Raw genomic sequence first — 20,981 nt, 5'->3', positions numbered from 1 at the left:
TGGGGAATATGAAAAGACTGTTCCGAACAACTGCTTATGGTAAAAAAAAATAAAAAAAAGCGTATGCATGTTGACTCTGAGATTAGCGCTGTCATTGCTACAGATAGACCCATAATTGCCCTCTGCATTTTCATCTTAACAGCCAACCCTGACTTGCAAATTGCCTCCACCCAGAAGGTCAGGGCTCGCTTTTGGTCTTACCACTCTCTTCTGGCGCGTGGGTTAATCCGGGCTTTAGCTGCTGGTCATAACACGGGGTCTCGCACACACACGAGTGGGGATTTGTTGACAATCAATCAGCTCGCTAGTTAGGCTGACCAAAGGGCCACTAAGGAACGGCCCGGCGCTCTGCAACTGGATCAGAACGGATTAAGTGGCCAACTTTTAATTGGGGGAAGCTTCTTCTTTTTTTTTTTACGGCCCCGACTTGATTTCATTTAGGGAGTCATGGTTTCCATGCCACTAGTGCTGGTGGGCAAAGTGGGGGAGGGGGCAGGGGTTTTGTTATTGTGTTTGTGTTGAAATAAACACTGATTAATTTATTTAACACATAATTTACCTATCGGGAATAATCAGTGAAAGATCCAATCTTCCTTAAGCAACCCAATCCACAATGGAGCACATGCACGGTAGAATAAACAATTCAGATGTTCACAGCACTTAGAACGATGTTTGTTTTTTAACGAACAGAGCATTTAAAGAACAGCACATTTTAAGAACGTTATTATAAGAAAACTCTATTTTAAGAACGTAGCATTTTTGATTATCTTATCCATCTAGCGTTTGATTATCTTAAGAACAGGGATTTTTTTTTACAGCAGAGCATTTTGAACAACAAAGTGTGTTTTAACAACAAAGCATTTCTAAAGCACACTTCCCAGAGATATGTGATGAACTGCTGCCCCCTTTGGCCACGGCAGACCCCAGGGCCGTGGCCCTGTGAAGCGACCCGCTGCCTCTACAGAGCAGAGAGAGAGAGATGCTTGAAGCTAGGCTAGTGGGGTCTGGGGGGGGGAAGGATGACTGCATTCGCTTAACTCTCTTCCATGGCTTATTGATTTGCCGGCTGTCTGTCAGGCAGTGGAGGCAATTTTCGCCTTAAAAGGGAGATTGAGCCTTTTTTTCTTTTTTTCCCTCTTTTCTTTTTTTCTTTGCACCGCTGTTGCTCGATAATTAAGAGACGAGTGTAGGTAGGGTCAGAAGGGGTTTCGACACCTTTACAGAATAATCTACTGCTGATTCACTCAGACGCACGCATACGCGCTCATATACTTCCAACGCGCACTGTGTACATAAATATATTTCTAGTTTGTATTACTTAAAGAACGTTTTTTTTTCTTTCTATTTATAACCATGAGTAAGGCGTAAACACGGTGGAACATGAGCACAGAATCGACGTTACAATACCCACAAAGACCTAGGCCGTCAGCTGAAATAGCTGTAATAACATAATATGGCTGCTTGGCCTCTCCTGCTTCCCATGTAAAGGCTGGTAAACTTGCTCGCCCTGGGGCTGTGTCATTACATTTTTCACCATAAATATTTCATGTGAAAGGTTTTTATTGGTATGGACCAATAGAAACGCTCCCCCCTCTGGCTCTCTGCTGTCTTGTTTACTGTAGCCTTAACCTTATGTTTAACCCCCACCTTGCCTTCTCTCTCTCACGCTCAATCTAACTTTAGCCGTACTCCCGATTCCTAAAAATTATTGTAATCCTCGACAAGCTATTTACGGTGCATTTGAACTCTTTCTGATTTCATTGTAACCATTTCATGGTGACAAAAAATAATTTAAAAGTGTATCTTCTCAATTCATGTTTTTTGGCATGCGCTCTACACACTGGGTTTTCCTGATGAGTCTTGCGATACCTTTACGCAAGCTTCTTTCTCTATAGTTTACTTTGACATTGAGGGGCGATATTAACCTTCCTTTTAATACCGGTGTCTCATAGTAGCCTTGCTCTCTCTCTGTGTGTGTGTGTGTGTGTGTGTGTGTGTGTGTGTGTGTGTGTGTGTGTGTGTGTGTGTGTGTGTGTGTGTGTGTGTGTGTGCGTGCATTTGCTTGTGTTACTATTCATGGCTCCAGCAGCTTGACAGTTAGTAGGTCTCTGGCAGCACCTAGTGGCTGCAGGTGAACACGCACACAAATGCACACACACACACGCCCATCCAACACACTCACCGTAAACCAACGCATACCTTCATAATGGCTGCATCGAAAGCGTTGACTTCAACTACTGCAGGGAACAATCCGTCTCCTCTACCGCTCTCGGCTACACACACACACGTACACCCACACGCCTACACACGCACAGGTCGTTCAGAAACAAAGCTGATGCATTCATTTGTTCCCTCACTTTCTCACTCCTACAGCTGTGCCAACTCTACAGCACACACACACACACACACACACACACACACACACACACACACACACACACACACACACACACACACACACACACACACACACGAATGGTGCAACAATAACACATGAATAGAGGCACTAACAAAGAATTGGGAATGTCATGAATATTCATGAAAGTATGTGAAAGTGTTATTTGTCTCTCCCGGTGTTGGAGGATTCATCTTTACAATTTATGTATTTTTGTACATTTCCTCAATTTGCATTTGCCGTAAACACATATAGAAACACAGAAAATCTGTATCTTTCCTCGGCTGTATGTTCTTTCAAACTTAGGTCTGTGTGTGGTTTCCTCATGTAGGATGTGGTTGCAGAGACGTGCAAAGTCTCGCCCACCACTACCAACCCCTACCCTACGAACCAACCACCAACACCACCGACCCTACGACCCACTCAACCACACCAGCCACAACCCCTACCCTAGCACCCACCACCAACCAAAACCACCCTACAGACCACCCAGCTATCCACAACAACCTGCCTGCCACCCATATTATCATCAGCGCCACCAACACCACCAGCACCACCCAGCCTCCCATTATCAATGTTGAGCGAAAGCTTTGCCCTTTCAGAGGATAATATATCTGTGTGGGGCTGGGGGGCGTTAGGGAAACAGGAGACTTGAATATGCGATGCCAGTCAATTAGAAAACTGCTGTGGACACGTTGTCCCCTGTTTATACGTCAACCGCCGTCTCTTCCTGGCCCGGCTTTAATTAATTACATCGCACAATTGATTGTTTGCCGCTCGCTGCTCCTGAAATGTGTTTGGAATGACTTATTATCTGGCCGGACAAAAGCGATGAAATATTAGGCGTTAAGTGGGGCCGGTAATAGAATTCCTCATGAAAGGCCCATTGATTAGGCAAGGCAAGACCTCTGGAGGACTCGCATATCATGCTGTCTTAATTACACGCCAGCCAGGACTCGGGTCACTGTGGAAGTGTCTGTGTATGAGCGTGCGTGCGTGCACGTGAACACGTGCACAAACACACTCGCACAGAGAGATGCAACAGAGCCACTCATCTGACAAGGCCAGGCCCGATGCGTGCAGATGGACACAGAAAACCTGGAAAATTCTAATTGGGAATAATTTATTGTTGGTTAGGCGATGTATACGGCTAGCTAAATCATATTAGCTTATCTGAATCGCTACAAATTGTAAATTCAATGAGGTTTGTTCGTTGGCCGGTATGCTTGGAGAATGATGCGGACGGCTGATAATTCAATTATATACTTCTGTTTTTCTGTCCCGTTTTGGATCTAATCATTTCCTGAATTCCATGGCAACACCATTTCCGCAGCCCCCTATATAAACTTTGCAGTCTGACAAGATGATTGGCTCGTGCACCAACATCTGTCCAACGTCGAACAGCTTTTCACTCACGGCAACCAACGTGTTGAGCCCAGGAACCAGCCAGGGGAAACGCGGCAGCTGGCCCACATTTTGAAGAGTTCTGCCTCATTTAGACCCAATCCCATTTCTACCCCTTACGCCTTCCCCTTACCCCTTCCCCTTACCCCTTCAAAACAAGGGGGAAGGGGAAGGGGTAAAGGGGTAGAAATGGGATTGGGCCTTAAGCTTTCTTGCGGCTTTCTTGGTCTACCCACTGCTCCAGCCCTACCCACTGCTCCTGCACTACCCACTTCTATTAATGTGCACATTAATGTATTTTCCTGATCGTCTCCCCCAACATTGTGGCCAACATGGTGGCCCGAGAATACGAGACGACAGGTGTCTTCTCTTCTATAGTCGGGCAACCATGGTGTGTGTGTGTGTGTGTGCCTCCTAGACTGCCACTCAACGAGATCATGAGTACTACCAGAGATCCCAGCTGAGTATCGGCCCGCTCTGACCCCCCTCCCACCCCTAAATCACCCACATATACACACTGTGTGTCCCCCCCTAGATACATTTGCATGCCACAGATGCAAATGTTGACATTCACCCAGCCACCCACACAACAATACACCCGCGTTGCCCTTTTATTTTCTCTTTCATCCCCCACCAGCCCATTCACTGCCTTTGGATCAGTGGTTGAATTTGCCGCCACTCACCCATTACTCTGTCCTTCTGTCACTCGGTGTGCATTGATTCCATCTATGTAATGTTGCACACCACCTTTCATGTGGAGCCTCCTAGCGGCAACCCAACCGGTGACAGATGGGCCACAGAATAGCTCTTTGTTTGTCTACTTTTGGTTGCCTCTCCTTTTTGTATGATGATCTTTATTCAGTTTGAGCCTTCCTCCCTCCAGGGACCAACGTTCAGGAGGCCAAGAGGATCCTGGCCGAGAGCGGCCTGCCCATCACGTCTGCCGAGAACCTGGACGACGCCGCCAAGAAGGCAGTGGCCGCCATTAAGAAATAGTGGTCATTATTGGGGAAAAGGTGGCCACCATTAAGGAAGAGTGATCGCCATTGAGAACAGTGGCCATCATTGAAAAAAAATTGCCACCATTGATACACAGTGACCACTGTTGATGAATAGTGTCCACTGTGGCAAAAATGGTGGCTCTGCCATTGCCTTTGCCTTAAAACTGTGATCCACCTCAGCCAGCAGCTTAATCATGTTCAGCAGCCTTGTATCAAAGGCCTCACCCAATCAAGAACCCTGGCTCATTTCACAGCCTCAGACCTAACTTAACATTCGGGGTGATGTTCTTATCTTAGAATTTCGATGCAGCTGCCCGACAGAAAAAAAGTTTGTTTGTCTCTGGCTGCTATGATTAAAGCCATTTTATTAATCACATTGATTCTAGATGAAATATAATTTTGTAATCAAACAGGACCACTATTGATCCGTCGAATACCTGCCCTTACTGAAGGCATCTAATAAGCACTCTCACTCTTGCTGCATAGTGCTCATTCTTTAGGGATAGTAATTAGTAAGTTCAATCGTTTATTTTACTTTTTGTGATGTTTTGGATTTTAGTGCATCTGAAGAAAATATGTATAAAATACCAATTGCCAGACAGACGTGTAATCATTGTGTGCCAATTAAATCAAAGCAGAAGGATAAGCACAGGGCCACATCGTGCTTAGTTTGAGTGGAGATGGGTATTGCTTTGTGTGAGCTGTGAAGTAACATTGATCTGCCAGGGAAGATCCACAGCAAGTCAATGCCAAAATAAGCCAACAATTAGTGTTTTATATTGTCTCTGAAGCAATGTGTAACAACTGCTATCCTCTGTAAAAACATACCGGGTTTTGCTGGCAAAGGGCTGCTTCAGTCGGTGGTAAACCTCTTGTGGTTGCACATTGTCTTATTATTGTCTTCTTGACTAAGGTAAATTGTGTTATTGTAGGTTTGCCAACTCATGAAGTCACAGGAAAAATGTATTGCAGCTCCACTCAGAGACAAGCTTTAAAACGTTACCATTGTTTATTTGTCTTAATCCTAAATCTATCGGGGTGAATTGGGATATCATTGTTGCAGTGACCAAACTAAGTACTTAACCGGACAGATTAATAAAAAGTGAATACCTCAGAACTGTTCTGTTCTCTGTGTGATGTTTAGTCGTATCACGGAAAGCAACAAAGCATAAGTCAATGGAGAAGAAGCAGAAAATCGAAAGGTAATCATATTTCCGGTCCGTGTGTGTGTGGATGGGGCGGTGGTGGGTGGGCGTTCTGCAGAGTTAATCTTCTGGATAAATATGTGATGTCAGCATATGAGCACAGAAGTACATAATAATGGGCAAAACACCTAGCCATGGGAAAACCATTTTCTGATATGGCTGGGTTGATATGCCCTTCTATGCTCAGCAATACATTTACCCCCACCTCCTTTAACTTATGTACACAAATGTCTGAATGCAGCAGATGTAACTATGTGATAATTTATTATGTTATTTCAGAGCGCTCTTGTTGTAGCTATTGTGTAAAAACAATATTAAAGAATCCAATCAGTAGCGCCTAATCAAATTAAGGCTCTATGTCTCCTCTAGATATTATAATGAATTGTTTCAACTATTGTTATAATTTAAATGCAGAAAACAGGCTAAAACAGCTTAAAGCATAATATGCCTTCTCTTGATGTTCCAATAGTTAGTACTTTTTTGCAAGATTTCAATGTACCGAGACATTTACGTCTTCAGCCACTGTCAGTTCTGTACAAATGTACCCCCACTTTCCCCCGGAGACACTTGAGCACAAATCTGCCTTTCTTCAGCGGATCCCTGGGTGAGTGTCGGAGAGGCCGTGTTCCTTACCGTTCCGTTGGGCTGACGGATAGATTATCTGTCAGGGGGATCAGAGTGGATGTCATAGCATGTGCAAAGGTTAACTTCCACCTCTCTGAGTGCAACACTTTTTTATATGGGTTTTACTCTTTGCAATCTACTTTCATGCAGGACAAGGTTATAGGGGAAACAAACATATTGACCATCAAGGAACCGCCGGGAGTTCTGTGCAAATCGAGGATTGACTGGCATAACATTATATTACATACTTGCTAGGAACTGGGGAGTGCCTGAGCTTGGAGTCTGCCAGCACTACGATTGGTAGGCTTTACTTGGGAATAACCTATCTCAATACAGAAATATACTGTTCCGCCAACCCCTTCTTATCACCACTGCATCCTTATCACCGTCATCCAAAAACACCACCGCAAGTATTTCTTTCCTTTATTTTTTTACCTCTTATCGCATTTTTTTTTCTTTCTTGTGCCAAGCACCTCACCAGACCTGGGGCTCCAGCCGTAGCAATGGGTTTGAGGCTTCAATAATTACCTTATTTCATGCTCTTCCCGTGGTGTGTCAGAAATATCCCCGCTGATGGATTGGATAGAGGAATTTAAGGCCTGTTAAAGTGGGCTTCCAGCGCTGATATTGTTTAACTCAGTGTCGAGCTGGAGGTCACGACAAAATGTGCACACTGATTTACTGGGCAAAATTAGTCCCGCTGCCTCATATAAATATAGATGAGCTGCAGAGAATGTTTTGGAGGTCAACCCGAACACGACGATCGTTTAGTCTGCGCTTTTAACTCCAACACCGCAGAAGGTGATGGGAGGAGGTGGGGTTGCTGTGGTTTTTTTTAAAAGGGCCCTTTGGGTGGACTGCACCTTTAATTAAAGGGGATATATTATGTAAGCATCGTATGAGTATTAGTGTATGAGACCCTCTGTGGCCCATTTTATTTGGCGTAGTAATCGTCCATTTTGCTTCGGCAAAGTGCATCCCTTTTATGTGCCTCAGAATGGATGTCAGAATGGTAATTGCCACTTTGTAAAGTTGCCTCTTGTGTTAAACCCGTGTATGAGCGCCGGCGCTTCCTCTGGAAGGCATTCCTGCCTCCAGACGACAAGGTCAGGCTCATCTCTCCAGATGTATTGGATATTTATTGAGTCATTTGGAAGCAACAACTATGTACGCATTAGCTCATAAAATGGTCTGCGTGCGGTATTTTCTTCGGACAAGGTTTGCTCAAAATTCCTCCCAACTCCGGTCCTCTATCTCAAAGACGCCGCGTGCATGTGTGTGGCTGCAGCGTGCTTGTCGCTCTCTGCTATCGGCAGCACCCTGGCAGAAGCACCAAGCGTGTGTTGCTGATCAACAACATATGTTGGATCCAGGAATGGGATGTTTATTTGCTCCCCGATTCTCACAGCTTCTCCTGTTGAGAACTAAACAGATGGGCCGATAGGAAGCAGAAGGGGCATCGAGTCTCATTGTCGCCGCGGACGTTGTCCTCCAGCTGAATCAACTCGTCAGGGAACTGCTTTTGACCGTTCTGTGCAGAAGAGGAGCGCGAGGGAAGTCTGGCAACCACAGTGAGGGGGGGGGGGGGGGGGGGTGGCGGGGGGGGTTGAACGGCAGCCACTGTGTTTTGTGTGCAAGCTGGGGGATAATGGCCCCACTGCGCTCTGCCTTTGTCATAGATGGGCACTAAAAATCAATTTTCCCCCAAACTGTTGTCCCGTCTGTCTGTAATTGAAGGACTCGCAATCGATTTAAAATACCCAGGACATCTCTAAACATGAAATTGAGCGAGGGTTGAGATTTAAAAAGTTCAGGCCCACCACCTGAATCATCCACTTTCCATTAAAAGTGGCCTTTTTTTTAATCAGTTTCTCTTCTTTATCTGTATTCCTTCCCAGGCGATACCATTTGAAGGTGTCGCTTTTTTTAACTGGGCTTAATTCTATATGGCTCCCTAAATATTTGCTTCCCCACCGGTAAATGGCAGAAAGATAAAGGGGCTGAGAAAAAAATGACCCCAGAAGTCAATAATTGCTATTCCTTCCACCCACGAACCAATACATGTCCTCTACCTGACAGGAGTGAATATGATACTGAATTTTTAATAGTTTGGGGAGCCTGGGGAGTAAGGTTATTGAGTAAACCACAGTAAAGTTGAGCTCCAAGTTATTTATAATGCATATAGATCTCTTTAAACTTAACCTGCACATTTGGTAGTCATCAACAATTGCAAACTCTACAGTAGGTATGTCAGTAAAACAGGGAAGTTGTAACTTAAATCCCTTTTCATGCGGACACATTCATTAAGCCGCAATCAAATGAAAATCGGTATCATGGATCACTCCATCATCTGCTCCAACCACCCTCTGAAGTGGAATAAACTAACTCAATCCTTTGTGGTGTGGTGGTCTTGTGCTAGGTATGACTCGGAGAGTGGTAAATGTTCAACAACGTGGTTTATTCGAACAGAGACACAAGGTAAACGGGCTTGCGTTCTGGAGGTGGTTCATGAAGCATCTCTCGAACACAGGTAAACAAACAGTTATATTGGGAGTGGGCGGAGCGGTAAATAGGCCACGCCTACATGTTCTAATTTACCCAGGTGAACCTTTGGTCCGCCTTGCCCCAAACGGAAATGGCAAAGTGGCCATGTTTGCAGCCTTTAACTTATCATTAAAACCTTATATGGTGGTGTCCATTATGTGAGAAGAAACCATTCATAACTGCGGTTAGCTTGAAACATGTCATTAGAAATAGCATAGACTAAAAATAATTTACATCACCTCCCCCCTTCCAAATAAAATAAATGAATCAAGAGGTAAAACATCTAGTTTCTTTCTTCATCTTTTTAGATCTACTCCGAGGACGACAGTAATTAAAGCTCGTTTGCCGCGACCTCTGTTGTCCTCCTCCCCGGCCCGACCCCCGACTCCCTGATTAAAACAGCAGAATGTGGTTGCAGATCGCTTGATAATTAGGCTTCCAAGCGGCGCTGGCGGAGCCACAGCAGGTGTCCCTGTGACACGCACCCGCAACGCCGCGCCTCGGAGACATCTGGCGCGTGTGAGAAGATAAAGGTGGCGCACCAATCCTTCAGGGAGGGGGGGTTTGGGGGGCGGAAGGTGTCTCTCCACGACGACGGCTGGGACAACACTCTGCAGGAATCCTTCGAGATGCTCTTTGTTGTTTGTTTTGTTTTATTGTCATTCCCTCCGAGGTGTACAATTTGCCTTGTTCTTTTTTACTTTTTGGCGACAGCTTGAATGCACATTTTTCCTGGTGGAACAGCAGGTTGTACTTTGTAGTGTAGGGAGAGGTGCACCGCAGAGAACAAGTCGCAGGAACCACTTCCAGCCCCTTGGAATCGGCTGAATGGGTAGTGTGTTATGCATGTCCGGTGTTTGTTGGTTGCGTTGTTTCTTTTTGTTTTGCCGATGCGTTTTGTTCTGAAGGTGACTTTAGTAGGGGATACTGATAACAATAGCTGTAGGGTTAATCTATGAAAACCTGTGCTTGTCAGGTAGCATCTCTGTCAAGCGAGTAGAATGTGCAGCGAGGGGGGGGGGGCATGGGGGCTGGGCGGCCCGGTCCAAGTGGCCTGTCACCAATGATCTCATGGAAGTGTAGCCGAAGCACCTCCGCGCCTTACAGGCCGCAGACTGATCCGCATTCCTGCAAAGAATCTAAACACACATACACATATAAATAGGCAGACCGAGGAATGCGATGTGGTTTGTGTGTGTGTGTGTGTGTGTGTGTGTGTGTGTGTGTGTGTGTGTGTGTGTGTGTGTGTGTGTGTGTGTGTGTGTGTGTGTGTGTGTGTGTGTGTGTGTGTGTGTGTGTGTGAGCGTAAGCGAGCTGATCCCCCTCGCTGCTCCACGTTTACCTGATGCATGAGCTCAGGGTATTAGGGGGAGACGTATGTGTTTAATGTGTTCACGAGGCACATGATGTCCAAACGGGTGCTAGCTTTGGTGTCATCAAGCGTTTGTCCTTGTTGACGCAGGTCCTGTTGGTTCTATGTGGAAAGACGTGAGAGGCTTTGTAGCAAGACCTGCTTGATGGCTGTTTGTGTTCCAAAGTCATCTTGGCTCCATTCATCTTGTTGAACAGCGGTAAAATCACATATGTCTGTGCCAGGGCGGAGATATTTATGATGACTAATTCAAATGCTTTTTTAAAACCCCTGTTTATGGTGGCAGGGGTACCATAAACAGGGATATCTGTGGAATATATTGGAATTTACCTTTTGTTTAGTGCTTCACTGAAAGATCAGTGGGTGATGGTAGCTTTGTTTTTAGGTAGCTTTGTCTTTAGGTTGCTTTGTTTTTAGGTTGCTATGTACACAAATCTAGAAAAAGCGTATCACCGTGTTTAAGGGTACATTTTATTTACTTTTACTTATATCTTTTAAAAAAATATATACTTCTTATCATCTTTGTCAGATAGTTTTTCTGATATCTTCAATCATATCTTTTAGCATTCTTTGTGCGGTTACGTTTTGTTCTAGTCTTTTATAAACAAACAGAAAGCCTAACCTTTCTGCTCACATCTTGAGAAAATTGGAAGAACAAATTAATGTTTTTTGTATTATTTTCCCCCCATCAAACAGAACCTTCTCCAATTTATTTACTTGATTAAAATGCTAATAAGAGGGTTAAGAATCTATCTTTCTCTCCTCATAACTATCTTTCTCTCCTCATAGCGAAGGTGTTTCTGAAAAATTCCGATCCTCTAATTAATTGGAATTTTGAAGCATGCAATTTCTTTACTCCTTTGCTACAGTTGTTATGCTACAAAGAAAACATCCAAGCAGCTCCCTCAGCTCGTAACAAGATAATACACACCCACCCCAAGATCAAAAACGTGTGCGTGCGCACGTGTGTGTGTGTGTGCGCGAAGCGAGCGTGTGTGTGCATGCCCGTGTGTGTGTGTGTGTGTGTGTGTGTGTGTGCACGTCTATGTGTGGGAGAGAGCGAGGGTGGTGCAGTGCAGAGATCAAAGCAGGGCCTACCCTTTCACAGGAGCGCATTACCTCCATCCATGGGATATTTCAAACATTTCCTCTCGTGAAATTCTCCATTACATGGGTCAACAGAGGGCAATGGAGAAGAATAAGTACCCATAGCACTTCCAGAGACCCCCTGGCACTCTGCATCGTTTAGACATACACACACACATGAGCAGATACAAGTACACACACACAACCACAAATGACATACTGTACACACACATTACTACACACACACACACACACACAACTACACTTACAGATACACTCACAAATTTCACACACACACACACACACACACACAAATTGCAAGCACATACTCACCACATACACACACAGACGCACACAGAAAAATGAGTCTGAACCCACAGAAATGACACGCATACACACACCCTGGCTGTCGTCTGATTTGCTGTTAGCGAGTCGGCTCCACCGTGACAAGAAGCCCCTATTCTTCCTCTGACCAGGAACCATTTTGCAGCCGTGTCAGATACGGAGACCCTAATGAATTCACAATCACAGTGGTTAAAGGGAGCCAGGCAGACACCCTGTCTCCACACATTTACCCCCCCCCACACACACACACGCACACACACTCCCCCCTGGTTTCTGTACAACAGGAACATCGGGGGGAGGGATGGGGGGGGGGGGGCGAACAACAAATGCACACGGGTCAGAAACTCATCTCCTCAGCGAGATTAAAAACTCATCGTTCAAAGCAGCGCAGCGTTATTCTAGCTGATTCTGGGGCTCTTCATGCAAATGGAGAGCCGTGATTAGAGGGAAGGGTGAAGTGTGTGTGTTTGTGTGTGGTAGTGTGTGTGTGTTTGTGTGTCGGAGGGAGGGGCGGTGTTGCTCAGGAGTTGCGGCTGATCGTGAAGAGGACACTCCGTCCCTGCATCAAATTACCATAGAGACAGAGTGAGAGAGAGAGGGGATGAGAGAGAGAGAGAGAGAGAGAGAGAGAGAGAGAGAGAGAGAGAGAGAGAGAGAGAGAGAGAGAGAGAGAGAGAGAGAGAGAGAGAGAGAGAGAGAGAGAGAGAGAGAGAGAGAGAGAGAGAGAGAGAGAGAGAGGGAGAGAGTGGACGATAGTGAGAGAGCAGAACATGTGAAACTATGTTTCAAGAGTCAAGGGTACTTTGCATAAATCTCAATCCAGAACACAAATACACACACATTGGCCTCAAAAAGTCAAACCTACTATTTTGACACAATCTGTCAGTCTTTTAGCTAACAGTGCATGTAGATGTGAAAACATCCATGTTATTAACGCAGAAACATCATAGCACATAAACACACTCTGTCTCACCAGTAGCTGAAACGTAGTTCACCATGCCGATTGGTCTGGGATCTGCAGACCACCAAAGGAACCCCTCTTCCCTGCGGTTCCTTACACAGAGCGCCCCATCAAATCTAAAATGAACCACCAGTACTCAATGTTTCAGCAGTCATGACTGCAGCTGAAGCTCTTTAAACCAAGGGCTGGTCCCGCTAGAGCAGAGTCAACTGGAATCAAATGGGCACCATTTGATCCGTGCTTGTTTCCTCGTTAACCTTAAATTATGCAAGCTTGTGCGGTTCAAACTCCCCTCACTGTGCACAGTTTCTGCTGCTAGCCGAAGCTCTTTCATGTTGGATCAACGGTCTGAGGGTCATGTCTGCTTTTCATTGTGACAGATTCCCCCCATCTTGTCTCTCTGTATCCAGGCTTTGTACTAGCTGTGAGGTCGCACCTCTTTCTCTCTATAAAAATCCAACGGTTTTATGATGGTCTGTGTGTGTTTAAGTGCTTAGCATACATAGCAGAACGGGTTTGATAGTGATCAGAATATTAAGGAAAATTATATTAAGATGTGCATAATAAAGGGCACTGACTACTGTGTTATTTATTCATTGGCATTAAGTTTCGCGTTCCAATTTCCATTTCATTAAATAAAACCGACTTTCACATATGCAATTCAAATGGAATGGAAATAAATATGTAATCCTGAGATTGTATCACTGCATCCGATCAATACTCAATCATATCATGAAGTGAACAGTGAACGCCTTGTCAGATTTTGGTCACTTCCTCGCATGCACTGTCTGAAAGCACTGCTATCTGTGGCATGGAGGCTGGGAATTACGCCTCACGACAAAGATACTCTTACTTATTTAGTGGTGCTGTCCAATTCATCTGATAGCGTTGAAGCCGAGAAACATATATATCTTAAATGCAAAGTTTCTGTCTGCTTTTTCTCAAATGATCCCTATTTATAAAAACTGTGAATAGATCCGGGGGCTTTCCGCAGCTCGTTTATAAGATAAGATAAGATCCACTTTATTAATCCCATACCACGGAGGTTGTTTACAGAAGCTCAAGGGTCAAAAGGAGAGGAAAAGGTTGATTAAGTTGTAAACACTTAGATTAATACCTAGATTTGATTATTGTATGCATAATTGTAACACACACATGGTATGTAGGATCATCTTAAAACTATAATATTGCCCTGTAAATGTGATGATGGCACAGAGATATGATGGCACAGAGTTGTGATGGCACAGGACACATGCAGGCCTTAGGATAGGACAGTTGCACGTTATTACTTAAATAACAAAGGATAGTTGCAATGTATAAATATAAACATAATTGCAGAGGCAGAAAGGAGGTCAGAACTGCAGTAACAGGCCGCCACTCGCACAATGCCATGGCCATGTCCTTATCCTCGATGCTAGTTGGACCGCTCTGAAAAGCTCAAATCCCTCTTTGTGTATGGGCAACTAACTGGGTGCTCACAATAACCCATTGATTGTGTTATTTGCCCAGTAGAAGCGAAAGTAGACAGAGATTCTGATGCTATGCTCAATTTATAGCGTTTCGCTCCGTTCACCGCCATGCATTATAAACTGTGGACCAAGGTGCTCCAGCATGGAGCTGCAGTCTTTGTCCTGACACATTGCGGTCAACGGGAGTGGCATAGATATCTCTGAAATGGCTCTTAAAAATGTCTTACCGTCACTTTGGTTTAATACCGGATATCAAACTCTACATAATCTGTAAATCTTCTCCTTGCAGCTCGTTCCAGACGGGGGTCAAGTTCAGGGACACCTGATCTGGACAGCTCCAAGAGCACAACAGTTTCCTCCACCAGTGGCCAGGCTATAGACACCTTCTCAAGGGGGGGGGGGGTTCATGCAGTTGGACCTGGCTGCAATGAGCCATGGCTACAACCCCTCAACCACCAAGCAGCCCCTGTGATGCCGGATCAAACGTATAACCCTGCTGAGGGAACCTTTTTGAATAACACCACAAGGCAGGCGAACGTACCTTGGCAGGCCTGCAGAGAGCCTTGGCTCCCAACGCCGGGTTCCAACCAAGCCTGAACCCTGCTGGTGTTTGGGGAAACAGAGAGGCGATGCTGGGTGAGGGAATGGACACGGGGGGGGGGGGACGTGTTATATCGGCTAGGCTCCAGGACCTCCAGGCTGCAGCCAGATGGGAGGAAGCCTGGAGGTCCCGGAGCCCTGTAGTCCGTAGCCCGCTACAATGGATTCCACAGGTGCATGACAGAAGCTTGAAGGCTCACTTGACCAACATCGGCTTAGCTTAAATGAATTCATTTCATTTTTTCATCTGCAAAAAACACGAAATTAGATCATATGAAGGAAATCATAGGGACGCAAGCAAGTCATTCAATTAAATTGTCTAAATGCTAGGTAAATGTCGTGAATTTTTGATTGATTCATTGGATGTATGAAACAGTGTTACTAATGTTGCAAAAAAAAAGAATTCTTGTATTTTTACTTCACAGTGCCGGGTGACTGTTCTATGCATATAGCACATATTCAATGTATGCGGTGAGTGGTGTGTAGAGCCTGTCTCTTACAATGTAACATCATGTCGCGGAGGTCAGTGCAAACAGAGCTGCATATGCTCCGCACTACCAGCAGTCCCCACTCCGACCCCTCCCCCCCCCCCCCCCCCCCCCCCCCCTTCCCCAAGGATCAGACTGCTACCTGCGCTGCTATCGGCATATCGTCCCCTGAGCTCTTTTAATATGCTGTGTATACTTATCTGCCTGTCCGCAGTCCACAGCCTTATCTGGATCGATGGCTGAGGATTAGCGTAGCGTTAGCGCATCGGATGACACCCCGAGGACTGCAGAGAGGCCACAACCCGTGGGTAAGTTGGAGCAGAGAGGAGGAGGGAGGAGGAGGAGGAGGGAGGAGGAGGGAGGAGGAGGAGGGAGGAGGAGGGAGGAGGAGGGAGGAGGCAGAGGATAGGTGGACAGTGACAGAGTTCATCAGGAACATGAACAGATGAAGATGGAAAGATTAGTAATAAATATAAGAAGCAGGAGAGAGAGAGAGAGAGAGAGAGAGAGAGAGAGAGAGAGAGAGAGAGAGAGAGAGAGAGAGAGAGAGAGAGAGAGAGAGAGACAGAGAGACAGAGAGAGAGAGAGAGAGAGAGAGAGAGAGAGAGAGAGAGAGAGAGAGAGAATACAAAAACAAAAGTCGCTTTTCCCCCCATTTGTTCAGCTCTGCTGTGGGGTGACGTGAGCCACCCCGCCACCACCTGTTCTCCATCAACCACTCCAGTGCTGTTCATCAGTGAGAACAGGGAGGCGGGGCCGGGGCGGGGAGGGGCATCGGGCTGGCCTCCTCGAGCGGAAGGGGAAACAGATGTCAGTTTGCCGTCGCGGCGGAGCAGCTACACAACAGCGGCCGGGTGTGGAGACCCCTCCTGTCTCTCCTCCACTTTGAGCCGTCGTCCTTGGCAGCCGCACCCAGGGACAGCCACAACTTCAGGGGAGGGGGAAGGACTCGGCTACCCGGGCCCCTCCTAGCACCACCACCACCACCGCCACCATTACACCTCCGCTTTCCATAAAGACTCAGTCAGCAGCGTCTCCAACATCTGGTCTGAGCTGCCTACTTTATGTGAATGACTGAAGCATTGGTGAATTTTTTTGCTATTAATAGAATGCTCTATTATGAAAACATGGAAAGTGTTCAGGATGACGGTGATAAGACAGCAACCCTGCTCTCCTAAAAAGGTGATCGTAGAAGCACAACACCATGCTTATGCTGATGTGCTGAAATATGCATTGCACATTCACTTTTCTTTACACCAGAAACACTATGTTGTCACGCTCCATTTGTTTAGCATCAATCAGACGGTACCTTTATGTAGCCGTGAGTCTGGCAGACAGGCTACACATCGGGCGCGTGGGCCTGCTTACTGCTCCTTATACGATACGGTGCCATCAGGTTCGCTGACGTCATGTCACTTCATAAGCTCCCACTTCTATAGGAGCACTGAATCAACCTTTGATCCATTGAATCAACCTTTGATCCATTCATCTGGAACCACGGCCAGGCTTAGGTTTATGTTTATGATCATGTGTAAGGAGAAATAAACAGATCTGGTTCATCTTAAGTGTTGGTGTGTCGTTAAGAAATCGTCGATGAACCTTGTCCGCCAACACAACAGCCGCTGATGCGTTTGCACAGCAGTGGATGGCATTTCATCAAATATTAATGCAAAAAGGAGAAGGAAATCTGTGAGTAGCGTAATTAGAGGCAGGGTTTTAGTGTAGACCTCCTCCTCGAGCTCCCGTTTCGCCCTCACCCTCAGTGTGAAGTACAGAAGCCCGTGCTGCAGTGGTGTCTGTCAGTCCAACAGCGGCCAATGAGATCCCTTCGTGTGGGGCAGGGTCCCATGGTTTGACTGGTAGTTAGCCCAGTGCTGGTGAGGTTGTGGTGTCTCTCTGCAGCGTGTCTCACCCTCCCTGGTGGGACTCCCGTCGCCTCACTGTTGGATACGCACTGGAATCTGCTGACCACTAGCTCCTCTCACTGCAGTAAGAGTACCCAAACACACACACACACACACACACACACACACACACACACACACACACACACACACACACACACACACACACACACACACACACACACACACACACACACACACAGTTACAAAAACACAACAGAGACAAACACAGACACAGGCTCACACACACAAAGACACACACAGAATCATATTCAGAGGCTTTCACACACACACACACACACACACCACAGACATTCACACACACATGCTTACACATACACACACACACACAAACACAACCACACTGGCCGACCCACACCCACTAACACACGCATACACACACTTTTATATTCAAGAAATACATCTTCACAAGAAAACAAAACACGCACACAAACACACACCCCTTAGCCCGAACAGACACTTACACACCCTGACCGCAATGGTTGGGCTCTGAATGGATTGCAAAAGGGACAGTTTGCTTGAGCTGGTTGCACATAATTTTTCAGGTTATTAATTACTTTCCAATTACTTAAACAAATACGCTACATTGGGCGCCTAATTTCCCTGTTAAGCTGTAGCAGATGGATGTGGTTTCATTAGCACAGACTCTCGCCCCACAAAGCCTTCTGTAGTTGAAGAATGCCTAGGTAGAGGAATAGCATGCGCTGATGGGTGCGGGGCTGTGTGGACAGTGGCGGAACTTGTACCGCGTCTTAACAGCCCATTAGCCAATTGCCGAACCTGACAGCAAGGTCAGAGTACCTTTTCTGCTAGGTTGTTGTGTTATACAAGCTGCTGCACCAAGAAATGAGCTGCCATTTTGTAGCCTCTGTGTATTATTCCCGATTATTTTTTTGCTCAATCTGCATTTTAGCAAGTAGCTTTTTTTGCTTATTAATGTGTTTCATTATAAAGGTCCTTTAGCGTTGGCTTCCACAGTTGTATGTTAATATAGGGTTGGGTTAGAAATAGGGTTACATAATAGTGACAGGATTAGGTGATAGGCAAGCATTAGTAAGGTGTGTTAACTGAAACACACTTTTTACCTACTGTGTGTGTGTGTGTGTGTGTGTGTGTGTGTGTGTGTGTGTGTGTGTGTGTGTGTGTGTGTGTGTGTGTGTGTGTGTGTGTGTGTGTGTGCACATGCATGCGTGCGCACAACAAAGTGCCAGCCAAACTCTTCAGTCACAACTAAAACTCTGATGGGAAATCTCTCCGCTAATTAAGACACATGAATAATTCAAGTGCCGGCTACGCTAATTAGCATTCCATCAAGTCTCAGCGGTGGCGGCGGCGGTCCCTGTCGCCGCACCCCTCCGCTTCACCGTCCTGCCGGAGGAGGGCGCGTGGGGGGCTGAAAGGCAGACACCTTGACAGAGAGACCCCCCCCCCCCCCACCCACCCTCCCACCCGTCTGTCACCGCGGCTCACTGTCCTGCGCCCTGTCGCCTCGTAATCTCTGTTTTAAGCGCCGTTTATTTATTGCCTGCTGACAATCTGTTGCTGAACAACTTGTAATTACACAAGGGGATGACATGGCATGGCGATGACGTAATCCCCTACCTCAGCCCCCGGTGCCCCCCGCAGCCGGACAGCGCTGATGGACCTAAGGTGGGTGATGCATTGGGTTTACGGGCCGTGTTAAATATGTTCATAAAAAGTGGTCATCATAAGGCTTATAGGCTTAAGGGGTTTGCATGTATTTGTGTGAGGAAGGTCATGTGTTACACTGCTTACAACTCAACCAGCACACTCGTGTCAAGATACACAAAACACAGACACACACAGACACAGACGATACTGTTGGATGTATTAAGACTACATCAGGACTGCTGGACAGTGCATTAACTACCTCTCTCCCTCTTCCACAAAAGGTAAAGACATGCAATGGTAGTTATCTCGGCCGGAGTTTGGCAGTAATGGTGGAAAAAGTAACAGACCGGGGAACATAGAACCCTTTTTTTGAAAAAGGGTCCTATGTTCCCCGGTCACATACAGATCGGGGAACATAGGACCCTTTTTGGGAAAAGCGGGGAACATAGGACACTTTTTTTAAAAAAGGGTCCTGAAGTAGGTTCAATATTTCGGCTGAAGAAAGAAAAAGTCAATAGATTGAGCCTGAGGGGTAGGTTCAATATATCGCTTAAAAAAATAACAATATAGCCTATCGATCTATAAAAAATATCTATACATAAATCTATATATAGGTATATTGAACCTACCCCTAACATATATATATATATATATATATATATATATATATATATATATATATATATATATATATTGCTTTATAATAAATCAGTGTGCATTTAATAGTTTAAAATATTCACCAAAAATCATTGAAAATACATTTTCTTATTCTGAATGCTGTAGTTAGCAGTTAGCACACATTTCAATCAGAGCATGATTGTTGCATTTGGATGGATAATATTTGTATGAATGTAGTCCGATAGGCTCCATATTTCATTTTAAGGTGTACAGTATTGTGCATTTAGTATTATGTAAAATTTGATACATTTGATTCATATGAATGGAGTCTGATGTAATGTAAAGGCCCCATGTTTCATTTTTACTTAAGGTTAAATTGTGGATTTATTATTATGTAAAATTGTCTGTAGGGATATAGCATGGATACTACTATGTACGATTGTATGTAAAATTATACAATACATTTTGTTTGATCAAGGGTAATTCATTATTCAAAATAAAGATTCCATATATTGTTAACAAAACTTGTTTCATGTGCACTTTTTTGAATCTGAGCCCCAGCCCCTCAAAAGGTCTTTGCAGGGCCCTGGTTACAGGATATACTGTAATAACATCTCTCTGGCTGCATTGGGTGCATTTGAACGCTGACTTGCTTGATGCACTGCTAACTCTAATGGATGATTTAGGTGTGTTTAGCTGGCTGCTAAATGAGAATATTTCTTTTATTTACAACTTTGCTATCCCGATTGTTATTTGAAGACCTTGCAACTGAAGGGAAATTTGTATCATCAGTTATCTTTATATGAATGTTTTTTAATACTGATTTAATATTTAAGCTAAAGCTTATAACTTATTATAAGTGGCAAATAACTTTATATAAGATATTACAGTAACCACACTCCTATTCCTACATTATGTGGTGGCATACTTTAAATTTTACGCAGGCCTATTGTTACATTTTCAGTAGAGGTTATATGAAACACAAACCTCTTTCTTCTGTCATAAACTTCTCAATGCATCAAAAATAGCCCAAATAGCTCAAACAAGTCAAACAAACACAGGTTTAAAGTTCAGCTTCTCATTTACTGTAAAAAGTGTGTGAGTGAGATTTCGCTCTCTCATGCTCTCCCTCTCTGTCACTCTCTAGCACTCTCCCTATGGTTTCCACACACACACATACACGTATCCCACACAAACACCATGCACACGCACAAACACCGCGCACACAAACTCACACATGCATACACTTATCCCACACAAACACTGTGCACACACACAACCACAAACACACGCACACAAACACCACCCGGCC

The 20,981-nt window shown here is 45.2% G+C and overlaps 1 protein-coding gene across 1 annotated transcript in view; it reads left to right on the top strand.

The window, feature by feature from the left end:
- Positions 1-5,917, top strand: part of suclg2 (succinate-CoA ligase GDP-forming subunit beta) — a 69,387-nt gene extending 63,470 nt beyond the window's left edge. The window contains exon 11 of the mRNA XM_030374528.1: positions 4,683-5,917. Within this exon, the coding sequence (XP_030230388.1) occupies positions 4,683-4,795 (113 nt within the window). The 3' untranslated portion in view covers positions 4,796-5,917. The remainder of the gene's footprint in view (positions 1-4,682) is intronic.
- Positions 5,918-20,981: the final 15,064 nt, after the last annotated feature.

This window comes from Gadus morhua, chromosome 13, assembly GCF_902167405.1.
Source record: "Gadus morhua chromosome 13, gadMor3.0, whole genome shotgun sequence".
Classification (NCBI taxonomy): domain Eukaryota; kingdom Metazoa; phylum Chordata; class Actinopteri; order Gadiformes; family Gadidae; genus Gadus; species Gadus morhua.
Note: the sequence above shows the minus strand (reverse complement) of the source record. Positions and strands in the feature narration are given on the sequence as shown.